Here is a 16,977-nt window from a genome sequence, read left to right as displayed (position 1 = left end):
GTCTCCGGTGGCTCTGCTGAACCACAGGCTCCACCCAGACTCAGAAACGCTGTGCGCTGATTGGTCGAGCACCTGCGGGACGCAATCAAAGCCAGACAGACTCATACAGGCCGCTCAGCAGCTCCGATATTCCTGTAGTTTGTTGTTTTTGTTGTTTGTTGTTTTTGTTGTCTTGTAGTTTGTTGTTTGTGAGTTCCTCGTTTAGTACGTCGTCGTTTTGTTGATTTTTATCGCTCTTCCGGTGCCGCAGTGCAGCTTGTGCGAGAGGGGCGTCCTCGTTGCTAGGCGACAGCGGAAGCGAAAGGGAAAAAAAGCATACGAGCACAAACAATAAAATCAAAGAAAATAAAAAATAAAAATAAATTTAAAAAGGAAGAAATTAATATCTAATAAGGACAATCTTAATAGTATTCTTTGTTTAATAATATAAAAAAATCATATAAAATATAATAATAACATAAAAAATATAAAAATTACTGTGAAAAATTAAGATTACTGTTAATAAAAACATATTTTTTAATGTGCTTTTTTCTCAAATCCAAATCCACAAAGCTAAAAACATACAATACACAGGGTTCGAGCATAATATAAAATGCTTACATCTTGTAATATTACATTGTAATGATCAGTTGTAGTAACAAATATATATGTATACATGTGTTATGTACATACACCAATCAGGCATAACGTTATGACCATCTCCTTGTTTCTACGCTCATTGTCCATTTTATCAGCTCCACTTACTATATAGGTGCACTTTGTAGTTCTACAATTACAGACTGTAGTCCATCTGTTTCTCTGCATACTTTGTTAGCCCCCTTTTACCCTGTTCTTCAGGGGTCAGGACCCCCCATGAACCCTCACAAAGCAGGTGCTATTTGGGTGGTGGATCATTCTCAGCACTGCAGTAACACTGACGTGGTGGTGGTATGTTAGTGTGTGTTGTGCTGGACTGAGTGGATCAGACACAGCAGTGCTGCTGGAGGACTGAGAATAGTCCACCAACCAAAAATATCCAGCCAACAGCGTTGTGTTATTAGGTGCAATGGGTTATGTTTCTTTTGCTATTTAAGCCTCAGTGACATTTACTTCATACGGTTAAAGGGCCCATATTATGGAAAATAAAATTCCCTTGTTTTTGCAAGTGTTATATACCATGCAAACATTATTTGAATATCAAAACAATCAAAAAAGAGTAGCAAATCACCACAGGACAACATATCAATTTCTGAAAATATTTTATTGTCAAAATAATTCCTTATATTTACACACGTATGTTAATTATTAGACCATAACAGTGCACAAACAAAACCATAATATAATTAAGAAAACAGACACCAACTTTCCAATCTGCTGGAATTCATAACAGCCTACTTTTGTGCGGAAACATGATTAGAACAGTTATCACAGGCAGCCGGAATGTCCAGCTCACAGACTAGTCCAAGCATGTTCTCAATAACAGTGATCAATTAACAGAAAACATCTGAATTGTATCTAAAAGTTTATTAGGTTTACCAGAGATGCTCTCAATTAAAAGCAATACATGAACAAATCTCATAATGAACGATACGCCCATTTACTCTAACCTCATGTTGCTGAAATCCACTTTTAAAGTCTACAATGATAGATATTCTTACATTAACGTAAATTACATGTAATTACTTCTTGATCAAATCAACCTCAAGGTCAGTACCCGCAAATATGCCAAAAGTGACCTTCAAAATGTTGAACTGTGTAGCTAGCTGGAGAACAAATCCAACAGAACTTACATTCAACGGGACTTAACGGATGAATAAAGTATGGCAGACTAGAACCAGGACAACACCTGCTTATCTAACATGCTATTCCGTTTAAAGCTATAATCAGGTTTGATTTGAGAACATATTCTGCACTCTCCCCTCCAAATCTGTCAGCAGATGGGACAGATCTGCACTAAAAAGCAATGCCATCATTCAATTGTTTGCACTGAACATTAACCTTTCAACATTAGACTTTTATTACAGACATGAATAAAATGAAAAGGATTCTTTCTATGAAACTAAGGCTGCATAATGTATCACTTGTGAATCAGTGTCCCAATATTGGCTTTTGCAGTACTGTCATGGCAGGATGTCATAAATTACCCTTCTAAACAATCAGAGCGTGTGCTGAGAGCATCCTGACCAATCACAGTTCCAGATGGGCTTCTGTGGCCATTTTGATGAATCATTCCTGTAATTCATTAACTACTGTGGTCAAAATAACGCAGGCCAATTTTTTAACCATGTCACAAAACTGATTCTCCATCTGTTTTAAATGTACTGAAGAATGTCCAGCAATACAATCACAATACTAGCATTCTGTCCATATCGTGCAGCCCCGATTCTAACTTTAAAGATCATCAGTCCAGTAGAGTTATGGCCATGTTTCCAAGTGTTCCCCTTTTGATGGAGTTTTCAGAGCTATTCACACACAAAGACACTCTTTCATGATCTCTCCAGACAAGAAATAGCATCATTTCTTCTCCAACACTTGGCCAAACACCCAACTGCCTCAATAACAGCACCAAGGATTACACCAGTCTCCCGAGATAGTTCGTGTCCATTCTAGTCCACTCAGAGCAGAACATAACACTGACACTCCCACATTCTCGGATGACAACTGTAGGGTGTTTGTTTGTGACTGGGAGACCTCAATCCCAATCATCAATCTGGAACAGCAGAAGGAAATGGCCCAAATGTTCACCCAGTTTGTGGATGAGTGGACTAGAATAAACAAGGACTCTCTCAAGAGACTGGTGTAATCCTTACCTGGCGGGATATCCGCTGTTATTGAGAGAAAGGGGCGTGTCACCACGTATTAAAAAAGAAAAGATGCATGCTAATGTTTTTGTCAGTGAGATATAATGTCTATAACCCACTCAAGCAGTCACAAACCGACTCTTACTACACATACATAAACACTCACAAGTCTATTTTCTCTGCAGTCTCCAGCACAGTATCTGTGGCAGCAGTGTTAGATAAGTGCGTGTGTGATACAGGTGCTTCGCTATACACAGACTCCAGCAGCTCTTCTGGGTCTGGACGTCCCGCCGAGGCTGTAACCGGACCTCGTTCTGGCTGTAGAACCTGCTGACCCTGCTGCATCTGGGCCAGCCTCTCCAGCTCTGCCTGCCTCCTGCCCCTCCGCTTGCCCAGGACTTTGACGTAGTTAGCCGGGACCAGTCCAGTGGTCTGTCCGTCCACGCTGGCCAACAGCCAGCCACGCACCCTCGGCTGTTGCTCTGGTAATAAAAAGATGCAGACTGTGAGAACTCTCGATATGTTAGGGCTGTAACTGTCTATTATTCTCTCAAACGCTTACTTGAATATTATATGACTAATTATAGTCACTGGTTACTATCTTCAGTATTTGAATACTTGAGCACTAGAACGACTATTTAAATATTCTTAAAGGATACAAAACGCTAAAATGTTTCATTTTAATGATGCTAACGCAAAAGCTAGCAGGCCCTTGTATATTTTGAGAAGTAAATGTAACTCAGAGTAGCGTCACTGATGTACTGAGAATTCTACCATCCAAACAGTATCTTGATCAGTGGTCCTGTAGTCAGAAAGTGACCCTGGGGGTGAAATATGCAGCAACACATGGGCTATAGATGGGTACACCTGTACACTAGACCTATAATGTAGGTGATTTTAATAAAGTGGCCAGTGAGTGGAAGAGCAAGGTAGAGGTTTCTAATGAAGTGGCCAGTGCATAGAAGGACAAGGTACGTGTTTCTAATAAAGTGGCCACTGAGTGGGAGCACAAGGTAGGTGTTTCTAATAAAGTGGCAAGTGAGTGGAAGTAGAAGATAAGGAATTATGATATAATGGCCAGTAAATGGGAGTAGAAGGCAGGGGTTTCTGATAAAGTGGCCAGATAGTGGAAGTAGAAGGTTGTGGTTTCTATTAAAGTGGCTAGTGAATGGAAATAGAAGGTAGGGGTTTCTGTTTAGGTGACCAGCTAGCAGAAGAAGAACGTAGGAGTTTGCAGTAATGCTGAGTAAAACAGTGGTCATCAAATGTAAATAAGTTAATAAATGTATCTACCCTTGGGAGCCAGATTGAGCATGTCTCCTGCCTGAAGGGAGATCTCCTCCTCAGAAGCAGCGGTGAAATCATACTCAGCTCGAGCCACCACATGGTCATCCTCACCGCCCGCCCAGTTAGTGCCTGCACACAGAAACACTCAGTCAAGCAGATAATCACACTTCTTCTGCAAATATGAGATGCTCTAAAACCACACAGTAAAGAGTCTGCAGTGGCTTTGCCATGAGCAACGATACAATGTCTAGAATTTTATTTTGACCAAAGGATGAGTGCATACTTTATTGAATATTATAATTAATTATGGATGATTCTAACATTCCAAAATCACCATCTTTAGGCCCACACTGATGAATCCCTACTCACCGCTCTCCTCTGCGCTCTCCTCGGATCTTAGCAGCTTCCAGATCAGGTACGGCCCTCCAAAAACCACAGCAAGAAATAGAAAAATGGGCCAAGACTTAACAGAGTTTGCTCTGGAATCGTCCAGGCCCGGTCCTCTGGCCCCGGCGGTGGGCACCACGCTGTCTGCCCACAGATCCTCAGCGTCCAGGTCTGGCCGTAATCCCAGAATCCTCTGAATGCGGCGGTAAAGGTAGCGCAGAGTGCGCACCAAGGCGAAGGCGGAAAGCACTTTAGTGAAGTGGACGCGTAGGCGGGAAAAGTGGTTGGCCACGTCCAGCACAGCGCGGAAGCTGTTGTAGACGGCCGAGAAGGTGGCGTCCAACATCATGCTGACCGAAGAGAAGGCGTGCACGATGCTCTCGATGGACTGGAACGCGCCCCGGCTGCTCTCCTCCGCCTGCTGGACGAAGCGGCTAGGTGGTACGTCCTCCAGGCGGAAGCGGCTGTAGCCCAAACCGCCTCCCAGGCCGTATCCGCCGTAACTGAAGGGGCTATAGCCTCCACCATAGCTGTAGGGGCTATAGGAGGAGGGGAAGGAGCTATAGGCCGGACGGTAGGTCTGCTGGACAGGCCGTGGAGGGACTGGAGGCGGCACACGCGTTAAGACCGGCGGGCCTGATGCTGGGGGTCCGCTCACTGATGCTGCAGCAAAGTCTGTAGACCTGAGTGTTAAAATGCAGATATTAATGGCAGAATGATATGGGCCGCACACTGGCTCAATTCAACATGCCTAATAATTACAGATGAGCATTTTTTTCATATTTTAATATTCATGTATCCAGAAGAGTTAATGAATGGATAACGGATGAATGGTTAATTGTGAGAAAGAAAAAAAAATCATAGCTCAGAGTAATTATTTGGTTACTGCTGTTTAAGTTAGCAGGTTTTTGTGTCAGATAAGGATAGGTAAAGAAGGCTGACCCTTCAGATGAGCCAATGCTAACACTAGAGCTAAGCGGAGTGGCAGCACATGGTGATATTTCATGGACTTCTGCTGTGCAGAAGTCAGAGACCAACATTTCATTTATTTAATTTCAAGTCAAAATGGACATTTAGAACCAGCTACTCATTTTTCAGCCTCAGGAAAAAAGCAGAAAACAGAAAATGACACAAGCGTCATCAACAAAATATAACATAAGATTAGTGTTTAGTGTGTCACCCTTGACCTTTATTACAGCTTCCATTCTTTTCAGAAGACTCACTTTCACTGTTTCAAAGAAATCTGCAGACACACCTCCAAAGTTCAGTCTTAGAAGCTGGTTAAGCTTTTTCTGCTTCTCACAATACAAGTAATCCCAGTTACAAATTTTGGTTTATTTGTAATTATATGAGGCATTCTGGATATTGATTTTATTATAACGTCTTTCTTGATGCTATACACGTGTTTCAGAATCAGCTTGAACTTTCTTAGAGCATTCTAGTAATTATTTGATATCTATGAAATTGCATATAAATAAATGTTATATATTTACCTTTAACTAAACTGGCTCTGTGTTACTAAAAGCATTAAATCTAAACCTCTGAAATGTGAATATATAGTATCTGTAAGACCCATAGTAATCATTCATGCTGTGGACATTTATTTTTGCATGTCAAAAGCAATATGACATCAATTTAAAAATATCAAGGCATACCCTGAAAGCAGAATGTCAGAAATTGAAGAGAAGCATGATCCTTTAAACAAATATGAAAATTATAGATACACGTTAGATGTGAGCGATAGGCAAAAGCGCAATATCACGATACTTCAACACATTTTCACGATACACAGTTTGTTTTTCCTGACCTCTAATAAATTGGTGAAGACAAAGTAGTGCTTCATTGAAAAAAATACTATGATTCATATTCCATATTTCACACACTGTGTTGCACTAAATACAATAAAACAGTTCTAATGATACTGTCTTGGTAATCAAACATGCAGTTGGAAAGTTTTTTTAAATACTGATGATATCAAAGATATACTCAGAAACGCATATTGTGACATATTGTGATGTTATTTATCACAATTATGAGTCATATTGTCATATTACCCAGTCCTAATGCACATACACTAAATACCAAATACATTATCAGCAACTCTAACTGCTATGCTGTTGAAGAAGAGGTTTGTTTAGTAAAGGCAATGGTTCTACTTAGAACCATGAGTTCATGCTTAAATGTTTTTTTGCACAGTGAAATGGTTCTTCAGACTGATGGAGAATGTGTTGTATATGGTTTTATACAGCAAAAATGGCTCTTTTATTGTTACAAGCTTGACATCATAGCAAGATTAGGACCTTTTTGGTGCCACATAGAACCGTTTTAAAAAAGGTTCAACACAGAACCATATTAAACACATTTACTATCATTCTACAGAACCATTTCGCCACGCAAAAAAAACATTTAAGCGTGCCAATCTTTCAGTATAGAACTCATAGTTCTAAACAGAACCATTCCTTTTACTAAAGAACTTTGAAGAACCATCTTGTGTGTATGGTTATGGTCACCACTGTTTGTATAGCAACAAAATCAGGCAAGATTTGACCCTGGACTGATAATTTATGACCAAAGACAATGTAAACAAAACATTAAAAAGTTCAATAACACTCAGTACTGAAAATGTGAATATTCCGAGTATCCAGTGGCCTGAGGTAAAGTTTAATAAGAAAACTTAGGCAGAAAGCTATAAAACTCAGCTCACTCACACAGATTCAAGCTACTCACCAGATTCACCACTTTTGATGAAACTGAAGTCAGCTTCTTATACGAATTTTGCCGAAACGGCAAAATTCGAACAAGAAGCTGGAAAACAGATAGCCAACTTCAGCCTCGTCCATTTTAGCAACAATATTTCATGCCAGTGAGTTCGTGCCTCGCATAAATCTCATATTAATCAATATCTGACGTTCATTTCAACAAACCTGACGTGTTGTGAACTAAAATTGCGTAAGAGGGCAGTTAGCTTAGCAAGCTAACGCACAACAACAACACAGGGCCTGTCACCTCGCTAGCAAAACTGCAAAGACGGTCCTGTTTTCATACATTTTAAGACATGAATACAGAATTTGGATAAATGTGTTACTGACCGATAGTTTAGTGGAGCTGTTATAGCTCCAGGAATCCGTCTTTCCCACGGTTTAGGAGGCGGCTGAGACATTATTTTAGAGTTAGGCTAAGCTAAGCTACAGCACCAACTCAGACCGCTGACAGCCTTCATGTGCCGCTGTGTTTTACCGTAAATACGAGTTTATTAGCGTCGATGAAACCAAATAAAGTCGTAATTACTCGCATATACCAACATACACACTTAAAAGGATGGTTGTTCAGTAAAGACAAGACTCTATTTAGAACCATGAGTTTTATATTGAACCATTTCAAAGAACCATTACCTGGTTCTTTATATGGAAAATGTGTTGTGTATGGTTCTACATAGAACCTTATTGAAAATGCTTCTATGTAGCATCACCCGATAGGGTTCTTCCATTGTTACAAGTTCGATATTGCAACAAAAGCAGAGCCCTTTTTTGTTCTATATAGAACCATATACAGCACATTCCCCATCAATCTGAAGAACCATTTCACCATGCAAAGAACCCCTATAGCATGCAAATGTTTCTAAATAGAATCATTGCCTTTACAAAAGAACGCTTAAAGAACCATCTTTTTTTAAGAGTGTAGAACCTTTATGGCAACTGAGTGCATTAAAAAATGCCTTTGAATGACTTTATGACTTTAAATATTTATTGAGACAATCTTCACTTCAGTTTTACTTGTTTTGTTTATGTACTAACTTCTTTGCAATCATCTGTCAGTGTTTTATTTATATATTTTAAAATGTATCTAAAATTTATCTAAATTTATTATTTAGAAACATTTATCATTTTGTTTATTTATTTATCACAAGATTAATAGTAAATAGGTATCAGTCATGTATATCATTTGTTGACAACAACAATGACAACAACAACAACAATAATAGTGTATTAATGTACTGTAAATGTATTATTATCAGAATCAGATTTATTGGCTAAGTATGTTGACACATGCAAGGAATTTGGTAGTTTACAAATAGTTTACAGACAGTACACAATATACAATATACAATATATACAGTACACAAGCAATATGCAGACTATATATGGACAAGTAATATACAGACAATGTACATATTATTTACAGACAGAATATACAAGCAAGAAACATACAGGATATGTACACTCTTAAAAAAGATGCTTCTTCTAGGGTTCTTTGGTAAAGAAAATTATTTAACATAGAACCATGAACACTCAAAGGACCCTTTGCATGATTAAAGGTTCTTTGCATAATGAAAGGGTTCCTCAGATTGATAGAGAGTGTGTTGTATATGGTTCTATATAGAACCTTTTTGTAAGGGGTTCTATATAGCACCAAAAACGGTTCTTCTACTGTTACAATGTCAATCTTGTTACAATAGAAGAACCCTTCTGAGTGCTATACAGACCCTCAAAAAGGTTCTATATGCACCATCTTATACATTCTCCATCAATCTGAAGAACCATCTTTTTGAAATGTGTCGAAAAAAATAAATTTGTATTATTATTATTATTATTATTATTATTATTATTATTATTATTATTATTATTATTGGGGGTTCCAAATTTTGAGGCAGCCTGAACACCAACATTTTGTAAAAACAACATTTTTTACAGTGTAATGTAGTGCAGACTTATTGGTCAATGAGTTAGAGCTGTTTTATCCTATTTTCATCACTAGATGGTGCTGTTGTGTAACACTCAGTGTGCAACTGCACGTAATGCAACTAACTATGCTTTGATTGCCAATGCTTTTGGGGCATAGAAAAGATTGTGTGGCATTTGATTATATCTGAGTCATATGCAAACCTGTAGTCTTCATATCAGCTTTATGATGCTCAGTCATCACCGAAGCAGTTCCAGTTCTGCCACTGCGCACTTTACAGTTTCCCTGTTGTAGCACATGTGATTCATCTCCCTGGTTAATGATCAAGCTGTGGTGAGTTTAATCTGTAGTTTTAGAGCAGGACAATCACTAAATCAGAGCAAAACTAAATCGGGGCCTTCCAGAAATTGAGCTGTCTGCAGTTGCTTTTAGGCCCAAAATGAAGTGGTTTACAGTTCTCTGTTTATAATGATAATGTAAGCCCAGCCTTTGACGTTAAATTTTTAAATACTGTACTTTAGGTTAGTGAATGCTGTTTAAGGGCACGACTGCAGTTGCCAAGAAAGGGCACTTGAATTTAGGGCTCTAGGTCAGTTTATTTGAACGTTTCAGCACGTGTTCCTGTAGTGAGGCCTAAGCTGTCATGCCGGTGCCAACCTTGCCATCAAAGATCCCCTTACTGTATGCTAATAACACAGTATGCTATTCACATGAGCCGTGAGATCAAGATGGAATATTGTTCAAGCCCTTTAGGGCAGGTTTCTCCCATCCAGATCACAAGCTCAGAATGTACTCCAGCTGTTGAGCACCTGTTTGCTATTCTATAACCTTTTCACTTATTTGCTGAAACCTACGGTTAACACAGTGAAAGTTACAGGGGAACCCCACAAAAATTCTGCACTACTCAGCTGAGACTCAACACAAATATTGCCATTTACTGTCCAAAACCACCAGTTAACCTACATGTGTCTTCTGAGTTTTATATGGAATGCTGATGATGGTAAAATAGTCATAAATCTGAAAATAATACGTTTTGGGGGACTATTTTGCCTTGTATGCATCCTCCCGCCATGTACGGCTTCTAAAAAATATGTTTTCATCTCCAAACGAATATATAAAACAATGTTCCAGACAACAGGAAATGTATTCATAATATTTTCATGTAATAACGTTCTGTGAGGGAGCTTTTAGAGGACGTCTGGTTCCTATCACCACCAGTGTGAACAACTCTGTTTCTCAAGAACGAAGCATTTTAAACCAAGCCACTTTGAACGACTTTATTTACATCTTAACAATTGACTTATACAGAAATTTTGAAAAAATCGGTGGACTACTCCTTTAAAGCAGAAAATCCCTGACGACTTGTAAGTAATATAAACCCTATCCAATCACCTCGCAGGAGACGCGATCGTACTAGCCAATCGCAGCGCAGAAAGGGCGGGTCTTGTCGGAGTACGGATGTGGAATAAAATCCACCTCAATTCGGGATTCGCTGTGTCCGCTGTCGTCATCACGCACGGTGACATCGAGCGCCTCCGTCCAATCAGAACGCGCCTCCGCAGCCCAGGAACGAGGCGGATGATATGGCAGCTTTGTGAGCGGCCAGGTGGAACCCAGCGCTCATTAATCCGCGAAGCTTTAGGTCGATTTGACGAGGCTGACAGCCGATAAAAGATGATCTATTTAATTCTGATTTCCGCGTTTTCCGGCGCCGTGCTGACGCTGCTGCTGCAGCTGGCGCTGCTTTACCGGAGGAGCCCGGAGCCCGTGAAGAGAACCGAGCAGTACGGCCGAGCCGTGGTCGATTCAGCGCTGAGGGACTACTTCCAGCACCAGCACCAGCAGCAGACGAGCGAGCAGGGCCAGAACCAACAGGAAGCCTCGCTGTCATCCAGGCAGCATGAGGGAAACGTCTCAAAACAGCCTCAGCCCCAGCCTCAGTCCCAATCCCAATCTCAGTCATCTCAATCCCAATCCAATTCCCATTCCCAATCCCAATCCCAGGGCGAAACTGGAGTAGAAACCTGTGGCTTCCTCAATGCAATCTTCTTATTCCTGTTCCGGGAGCTCCGGGACACCCCAGTGGTGCGCCACTGGATCACCAAGAAGATCCGGGTGGAGTTTGAGGAGCTCCTGCAGACCAAGACTGCCGGACGTCTCCTGGAAGGGCTCAGCCTCCGTGAGATTTCCCTGGGCAACTCGGTGCCAGTCTTCAAGACTGCCCGGCTGTTGAAACCCGTGGCCACCAACGAGGAGGGTGTGCCGGAGGAGCTGAGCTTCGAGGTGGACCTGGAGTACAATGGGGGCTTCCACCTGGCCATCGACGTGGACCTGGTGTTTGGCAAGTCCGCCTACCTGTTCGTGAAGATGACCCGGGTGGCCGGGCGCCTCAAGCTGCAGTTCACCCGCATGCCCTTCACACACTGGTCCTTCTCCTTCCTGGAGGACCCCCTCATCGACTTTGAGGTCAAGTCGCAGTTCGAGGGCCGGCCGCTGCCCCAGCTCACATCCATCATCGTCAACCAGCTAAAGAGGGTCATCAAGAAGAAGCACACGCTGCCCAACTACAAGATCAGGTAAAGGCCATATGGTCCTCTTCCTGGAGATTGTAGGGCCTTTTCTGGAGAGGAATCCTATCATGCTGGACCCCCTTCTATCTCACCTCACTCCCCTCCCCACCCATAGGGGTAACCAAGTCAGGTTCTGGAGGGACCTACTAAACCAGTAGGGGGGGTGTTTCACAAAGCAGGACTCATCTAGATGGATATCGCAAGCCAGAAGTCGAGCCTGTTTAGAGATAAGGGGCATTCCTGCTGGGCAAACTTCAGCGTTAAAGGGCCAGTGACCTACATTTTTCTTAGTATGTTGTTGTTGTTGTTGTTTTCCCTGAGGGTCCATCTTAAAAAGTGCTCATTCTTTTTTCACGCGCAGCTCTTTATTCATTAGAACTAAACAGGCTGTTTTTGTCACTGTGCCTTCAAGACAGATGCAGTTGTGTGCAAAAGTTTGAACACCCTCGCTCAAATTTACTGACTTACATGTTTTGCCAGGTGAAAATAAGTTAACGCGTCCTCTACAGGGAAATATGTGAAATATGACTTTTTTTCTTTTTTTTTGCAAATTTCACTGTAATTTCTATTTATTCACTGAGTTCTACATATTGAAAAAGAAGTTAGACATACAGTATAAAAGGTGCCATAACTTTTGCACAGGCCTCATTGAATATGTATATTTTTCCAGGGGTGCTCAAACTTTTGCATACAACTGTATGTAAATTCTTTTTTTTTAGATTAGCTTCCCTGCCCTGTGCCTCATTCAGAAAACACTCCTTATAACTTCAGTGTGAGTGGGCGGGCTAAACGTCTGTAGGCTGGATAGACGGGTATATGTAAATAAAAACAAGTGCAAAATTATGGCATTAACGGTGTTTACATTCAACCTGGACACCTAAAATTAGGATGGTTCAGTTTTGCCTGAGTTTGGGCCCTTTAAGTGATCCATCCTGCTTTCTTGCTGAGTTTGAGCTGGAAATCACCGAACTGTGCTGGACAGTGGGCTTTCTCAGCCAATCTTAATGCACCTGGTCCACTTAAGCAGGACATCCATTAGCTGCAGTAGGTGTGATTAAGCAGATTAGTGGTGGAACTGAACTGCGCTCTGCAGGAATGTAGATTGATCACCGAGAACAGGGTTGGTGACCCTGTAGCCCAACGTCTCTCACATTTAGGTGGAATCCCAGCTAAGAGGGCCCTTGAGGTGGTCACTCCTCCACTTAAAAGGCACTGGAGGTCAAACCTCAGGGTTCTGGGTCCGATATTGACATAAAATGCAGTGTTTGATAAATCTGTCAGATATCACAATGGTATGAGAAGCGATAAATTGTTATTAAATGGTGGACCTCTGACCGTAAGTGATGCAAGTACAGATTTTTTTGGATGTGTAAACAGGCGGATCTCTCCATTAAACAAAGAGCAAAATACAAAATTACAAAATCATCATTCACTATTGGGCAAAATGAAAAGAAATGAAATATTAACAGCTGCTTACATCAGAACTGCAAGCACATTTTATAAAGGCTACAAAAACAGATAAATGTTTATTTGTTTTTATACAGACACACTAGAACAAATACATACTTTTGTTTACTTATTTACTTGTCTTTGTTTAGTTATTTAGTATGTTTGTTGTTACAGTAACTGTTACTGCCTCACACACTTAAAACACAACACTGGGTGTGAAAACAGTCCTAATGTTTGATGTTTTTGCAGCGTGTAGTTCAGGATGGACTGTTTGAGCTCTGCAGGTATAACTGGCTGTTTAGCCTAATGGTTAAATTCCGGCAGAGCAGATGGGTTTAATCCCAGAGCAGAGAAGCACTTGTTAGGCTTTTAATGGTTTGTGCTATTAATGTAATAGCATCTCTCTGGCTGTGTATGAGCTAATTTGATCTGTGCTGTGATTAGCCATGTTTGCATTAAGCCTAATAATTCGACTAATAGATCAGTCGGAATAAAACACGTTCAGGTATACACGTCAGTTAGAATAGACTCGTCCGATTGAGGCTATTCAGAATACAGTTTCCATCCGATTGAATGAGGTGGGTAATCCTGTAAATAATCCGTTAAATAGATAAGGGTTTAGAAATCGTCGCCGTAACAAGTATCTCCAAAATAGTAACTTTACAGGAGAAGGCTAAAACCCTCTTACCTTCCAGTGTAAGTCAATGTAAAGAGGTTTTATTCCAAGTGATTTTAGAGCATTTCTATTGGTCCATTCATCATGAAATTTACACATGACATAAAGGACAACTGGTGTGTTGAAATGATGAAGGAAAATAAAAATGGACAAAATTGACACTGGTTTTTGTTGACGAATTAAAACTATACTTTTGAACTACACTATACTACTAAAGTACTACGACTGGATCTATAGAGCAAATTAAAATGCCGGACTCACGTGAAGCTTGTTGTCACGGTAACGTCAGCGCTAAGTGTTACTCCATGCATGCAATTGTGGATCTGATTCCTTGTAGTGCCCATGTAAACGAAGATTTTCATCTGATTGGTTAGCATGACCTGTATGACGCCCTAAGAATGTGTTTATTGCAGAAACCCATATCACGATAACAATGAAAACACGATTTATCGTGCAGCCCTAGTTCTGGGTGTAGTAACATTCACACCGCACCTGTTGCTTGTGTAGTAGAACAGAGTAATGCCTTGAGGGGGGTTGTTGGCCTCACACAGGCCTGCTGTCACACCTCATTGACGGAGTTTGGGGATGGTTGGCAGCTTTTTGTGGGGAAAAAAAAAAAACAAAAACAAAAAAGGTTAACACCCTGTATGCCATACATGAAACAGGAAGTGTGAGTTATAGCTCTCAGAACTTTCCCTTTCACTTTCTACTCTCACTCTCAGTTCAGTTTAAAGGGCTTTATCGGCACATGAAGCACGTAAGAGCTGCTTACGTATCATAGCTAAGGGCACTAATGCTGACAATCGTGATGAAACAAACAGCAGCTTTGCTTAATGAGTATGACGGCTCTGTCGTTCTCAAATATCTGTCCCAGCGTCTTCCGCATGTTGACTTATACACATTCACACCCAGACATGCCTGCACCAGAAACAGAAGAGTGGACGTTAGCTGCCTGTTTGCTGTTGCAACAGTTGTTGTGGTTGTTCAGGATGTTGCGAGACATTGTGCAGCAGGCCCTCCTCCCACGATGGAGTGTAATTTATTTCTCTCTTCTGTCTGCACTGGGACACGTTTAGTCTGCTGCCATAAGCGTCACTGTATGCCTATTGGACAGCACTGCACTAAAGAGCTTAAGCCTTTCATGACCGCTGACTTGAGCCTACATTAAGGCTGGGCAGTATGACGATATTTAAAGTTGCGATAAATTACATCATGGGATGTCACAATAGCTTTTCTCAGTGTAGTATGGGTATTAGTACTTAAAGGGCCCATGTGGAAATATCTTGTGGTATGTAAACATGGTTAAAGTTACTAAATGTCCCGTTCAAGTCAGGACAAAACGCCCCATTTTCATTGTTTTTTTACTTTTTGACATAATTTGAAAAAGGCAGCTGCCCTTTATGTTGTGTCAAAATGTGATGATGAACGGACCAACAGAAATGGTCCAAAATTCCTTGGAAATAAATATTTCTCCATTCATTTCCATTCAAAGTTAAGAATGTTTTTCCTTTTTGGAGATGCGATGTTTTGTTCTGACAGCAACGAAATGAAAACTAAGCTGCTATTTTGGATTCATTGTTTTTGTGATGTCACCAAATGTATGCATTGATGTATATGTGCCTACTCAGCCTGCAGCAACTTAGTCCTGCCTACTCACTCTGAAGTTATAAGGAGTGTTTCATCCAATCACGACAGAGCTTATTTATATCACGTATCACTCTTTAAGGCACGGCAACAAGAACAGCCTGTTTGATCTAGTTTAAAGGGATAAGGGGTGGAAAATGGTCATGGAAAAAACGAGTGTTTGACTGTTTTGGTATATTTAAAGTACACAAATGATATGAGTGGATCCCGGGGACAAATAACAAATAGAAATGTAGGTTATGATAGGCTTATTCCAACAAGCCGGTTGTGATAAAGGCTGCTCTGGTCGGTTTTAATGTGATTTTACCTCAGCAAAGGTTACGACAGTTGATGCTTTTTGGAAAATGCCTTTGTGAAGTTTATGTTGGTTGTCATTCGGGCTGGGCAATGTGACAGTAGCTACGTTCCAAAGCCTAGGCTGCATTTCTCGGCCACCACAAAAGCCGCTTCCTTCGTAAACAGCCTAGAAATGCAGCCTATATTCTGAGTGACGCAACAGTTATGTCCTTCCAGGCCTTCGGGTACCCACGTTTCTGTGCGCACGAATGACGGAATAACGAATGGAATAACGACGGAATTCCGAATGGCGGAATAACGGAAAACGTAGCTGCCGGAGCAGAGCTTGTTTTACAATGAAAGTTGTTCGTATCTTTGAATTTGTCTTCATGACCTTATAAAGAGTAAAATGATTAATTAAAGCATTCGCCCATGTATTGTATATTAATCAGATGTATTTGTATATATGTAGTTTAAAGTACTACAGTAGCTCGTTAGCTATCATAGCAATGCACACAAGGCAATGGGCTCCATTTTCTCTCACCAGTTCCCTCACAAGTTTCATGCCACAATTGCAAGAGGCGGGACCTTTCTGGTGACGTCACCATGCAGCCTCATTAACACTGTTCCATTTGTGTGACCGATAGGCTACTAAGGAGGGATCTTCATAGGACGGTCCTACTGAGGACCTGCACTACCTCGGCTGCAGCCTCGGCTTTGGAACTAGTGTTTATCGTTATCATGATAAACTCATCATATGTCACAGTAAGGCTTGAAAGGCTTAAGTAGGTGACCGCCTTAGTAAAGCGTGGCTTTCATAAGTGTTACTGGTCTTTCTTCTACACTGTCCACTTTCACACTGACGGAGAACACTTGTGTGGTTTTAGGGTGTCACATGGTCTTATCTGTCTGGGTCTTTTGTTTTGTTGGTTTTTATCTGCCCTTTTCTGGCTGGACTAACTAAGCCTGTATGTGGTTTGGCTTGGTCTTTACTTTGTGTCTCTGCTGGTGAAGAAGTTCTCTGCCAACATTTCAGTGTGTTCTCATGCCCCGGCTCAGTGACCCTGTGTTTTGGATTGCGTTTCGGTGTCATTGTTCCAAATAGGCTTTTTTTTGCTTTGTCTGATAATTTGATTTGCTCGAATTTGCCTTCGGTCAGCATTGCTGCTCTGAGGCTGCCGTGCGTCGCTGTTAGAGGTCAGTGGGTTAATTACTTTCAGAAGCAGCT

General features: G+C 41.1%; 2 protein-coding genes across 2 annotated transcripts in view; one reads left to right on the top strand and one right to left on the bottom strand.

Annotated features, from left to right (window-relative positions):
* Positions 1 to 1,221: 1,221 nt before the first annotated feature.
* On the bottom strand, positions 1,222 to 7,679 carry pex13 (peroxisomal biogenesis factor 13). Its single transcript, XM_036593525.1, is given in 5 exon segments — positions 1,222 to 2,976; positions 2,979 to 3,262; positions 4,074 to 4,196; positions 4,437 to 5,137; positions 7,544 to 7,679. Coding segments are annotated over 5 exon segments (1,248 nt in total). The 5' UTR covers positions 7,615 to 7,679; the 3' UTR covers positions 1,222 to 2,907.
* A 3,027-nt stretch (positions 7,680 to 10,706) lies between these two features.
* pdzd8 (PDZ domain containing 8) overlaps positions 10,707 to 16,977 on the top strand; it is a 69,735-nt gene continuing 63,464 nt past the window's right edge. The window contains exon 1 of the mRNA XM_036593174.1: positions 10,707 to 11,710. Coding sequence (XP_036449067.1) covers positions 10,809 to 11,710 — 902 coding nt within the window. The 5' untranslated portion in view covers positions 10,707 to 10,808. The remainder of the gene's footprint in view (positions 11,711 to 16,977) is intronic.

The sequence above is a fragment of the Colossoma macropomum genome, unplaced genomic scaffold (genome assembly GCF_904425465.1).
Source record: "Colossoma macropomum unplaced genomic scaffold, Colossoma_macropomum, whole genome shotgun sequence".
Lineage (NCBI taxonomy): Eukaryota > Metazoa > Chordata > Actinopteri > Characiformes > Serrasalmidae > Colossoma > Colossoma macropomum.
This window is presented reverse-complemented; position numbering and strand designations above follow the sequence as displayed.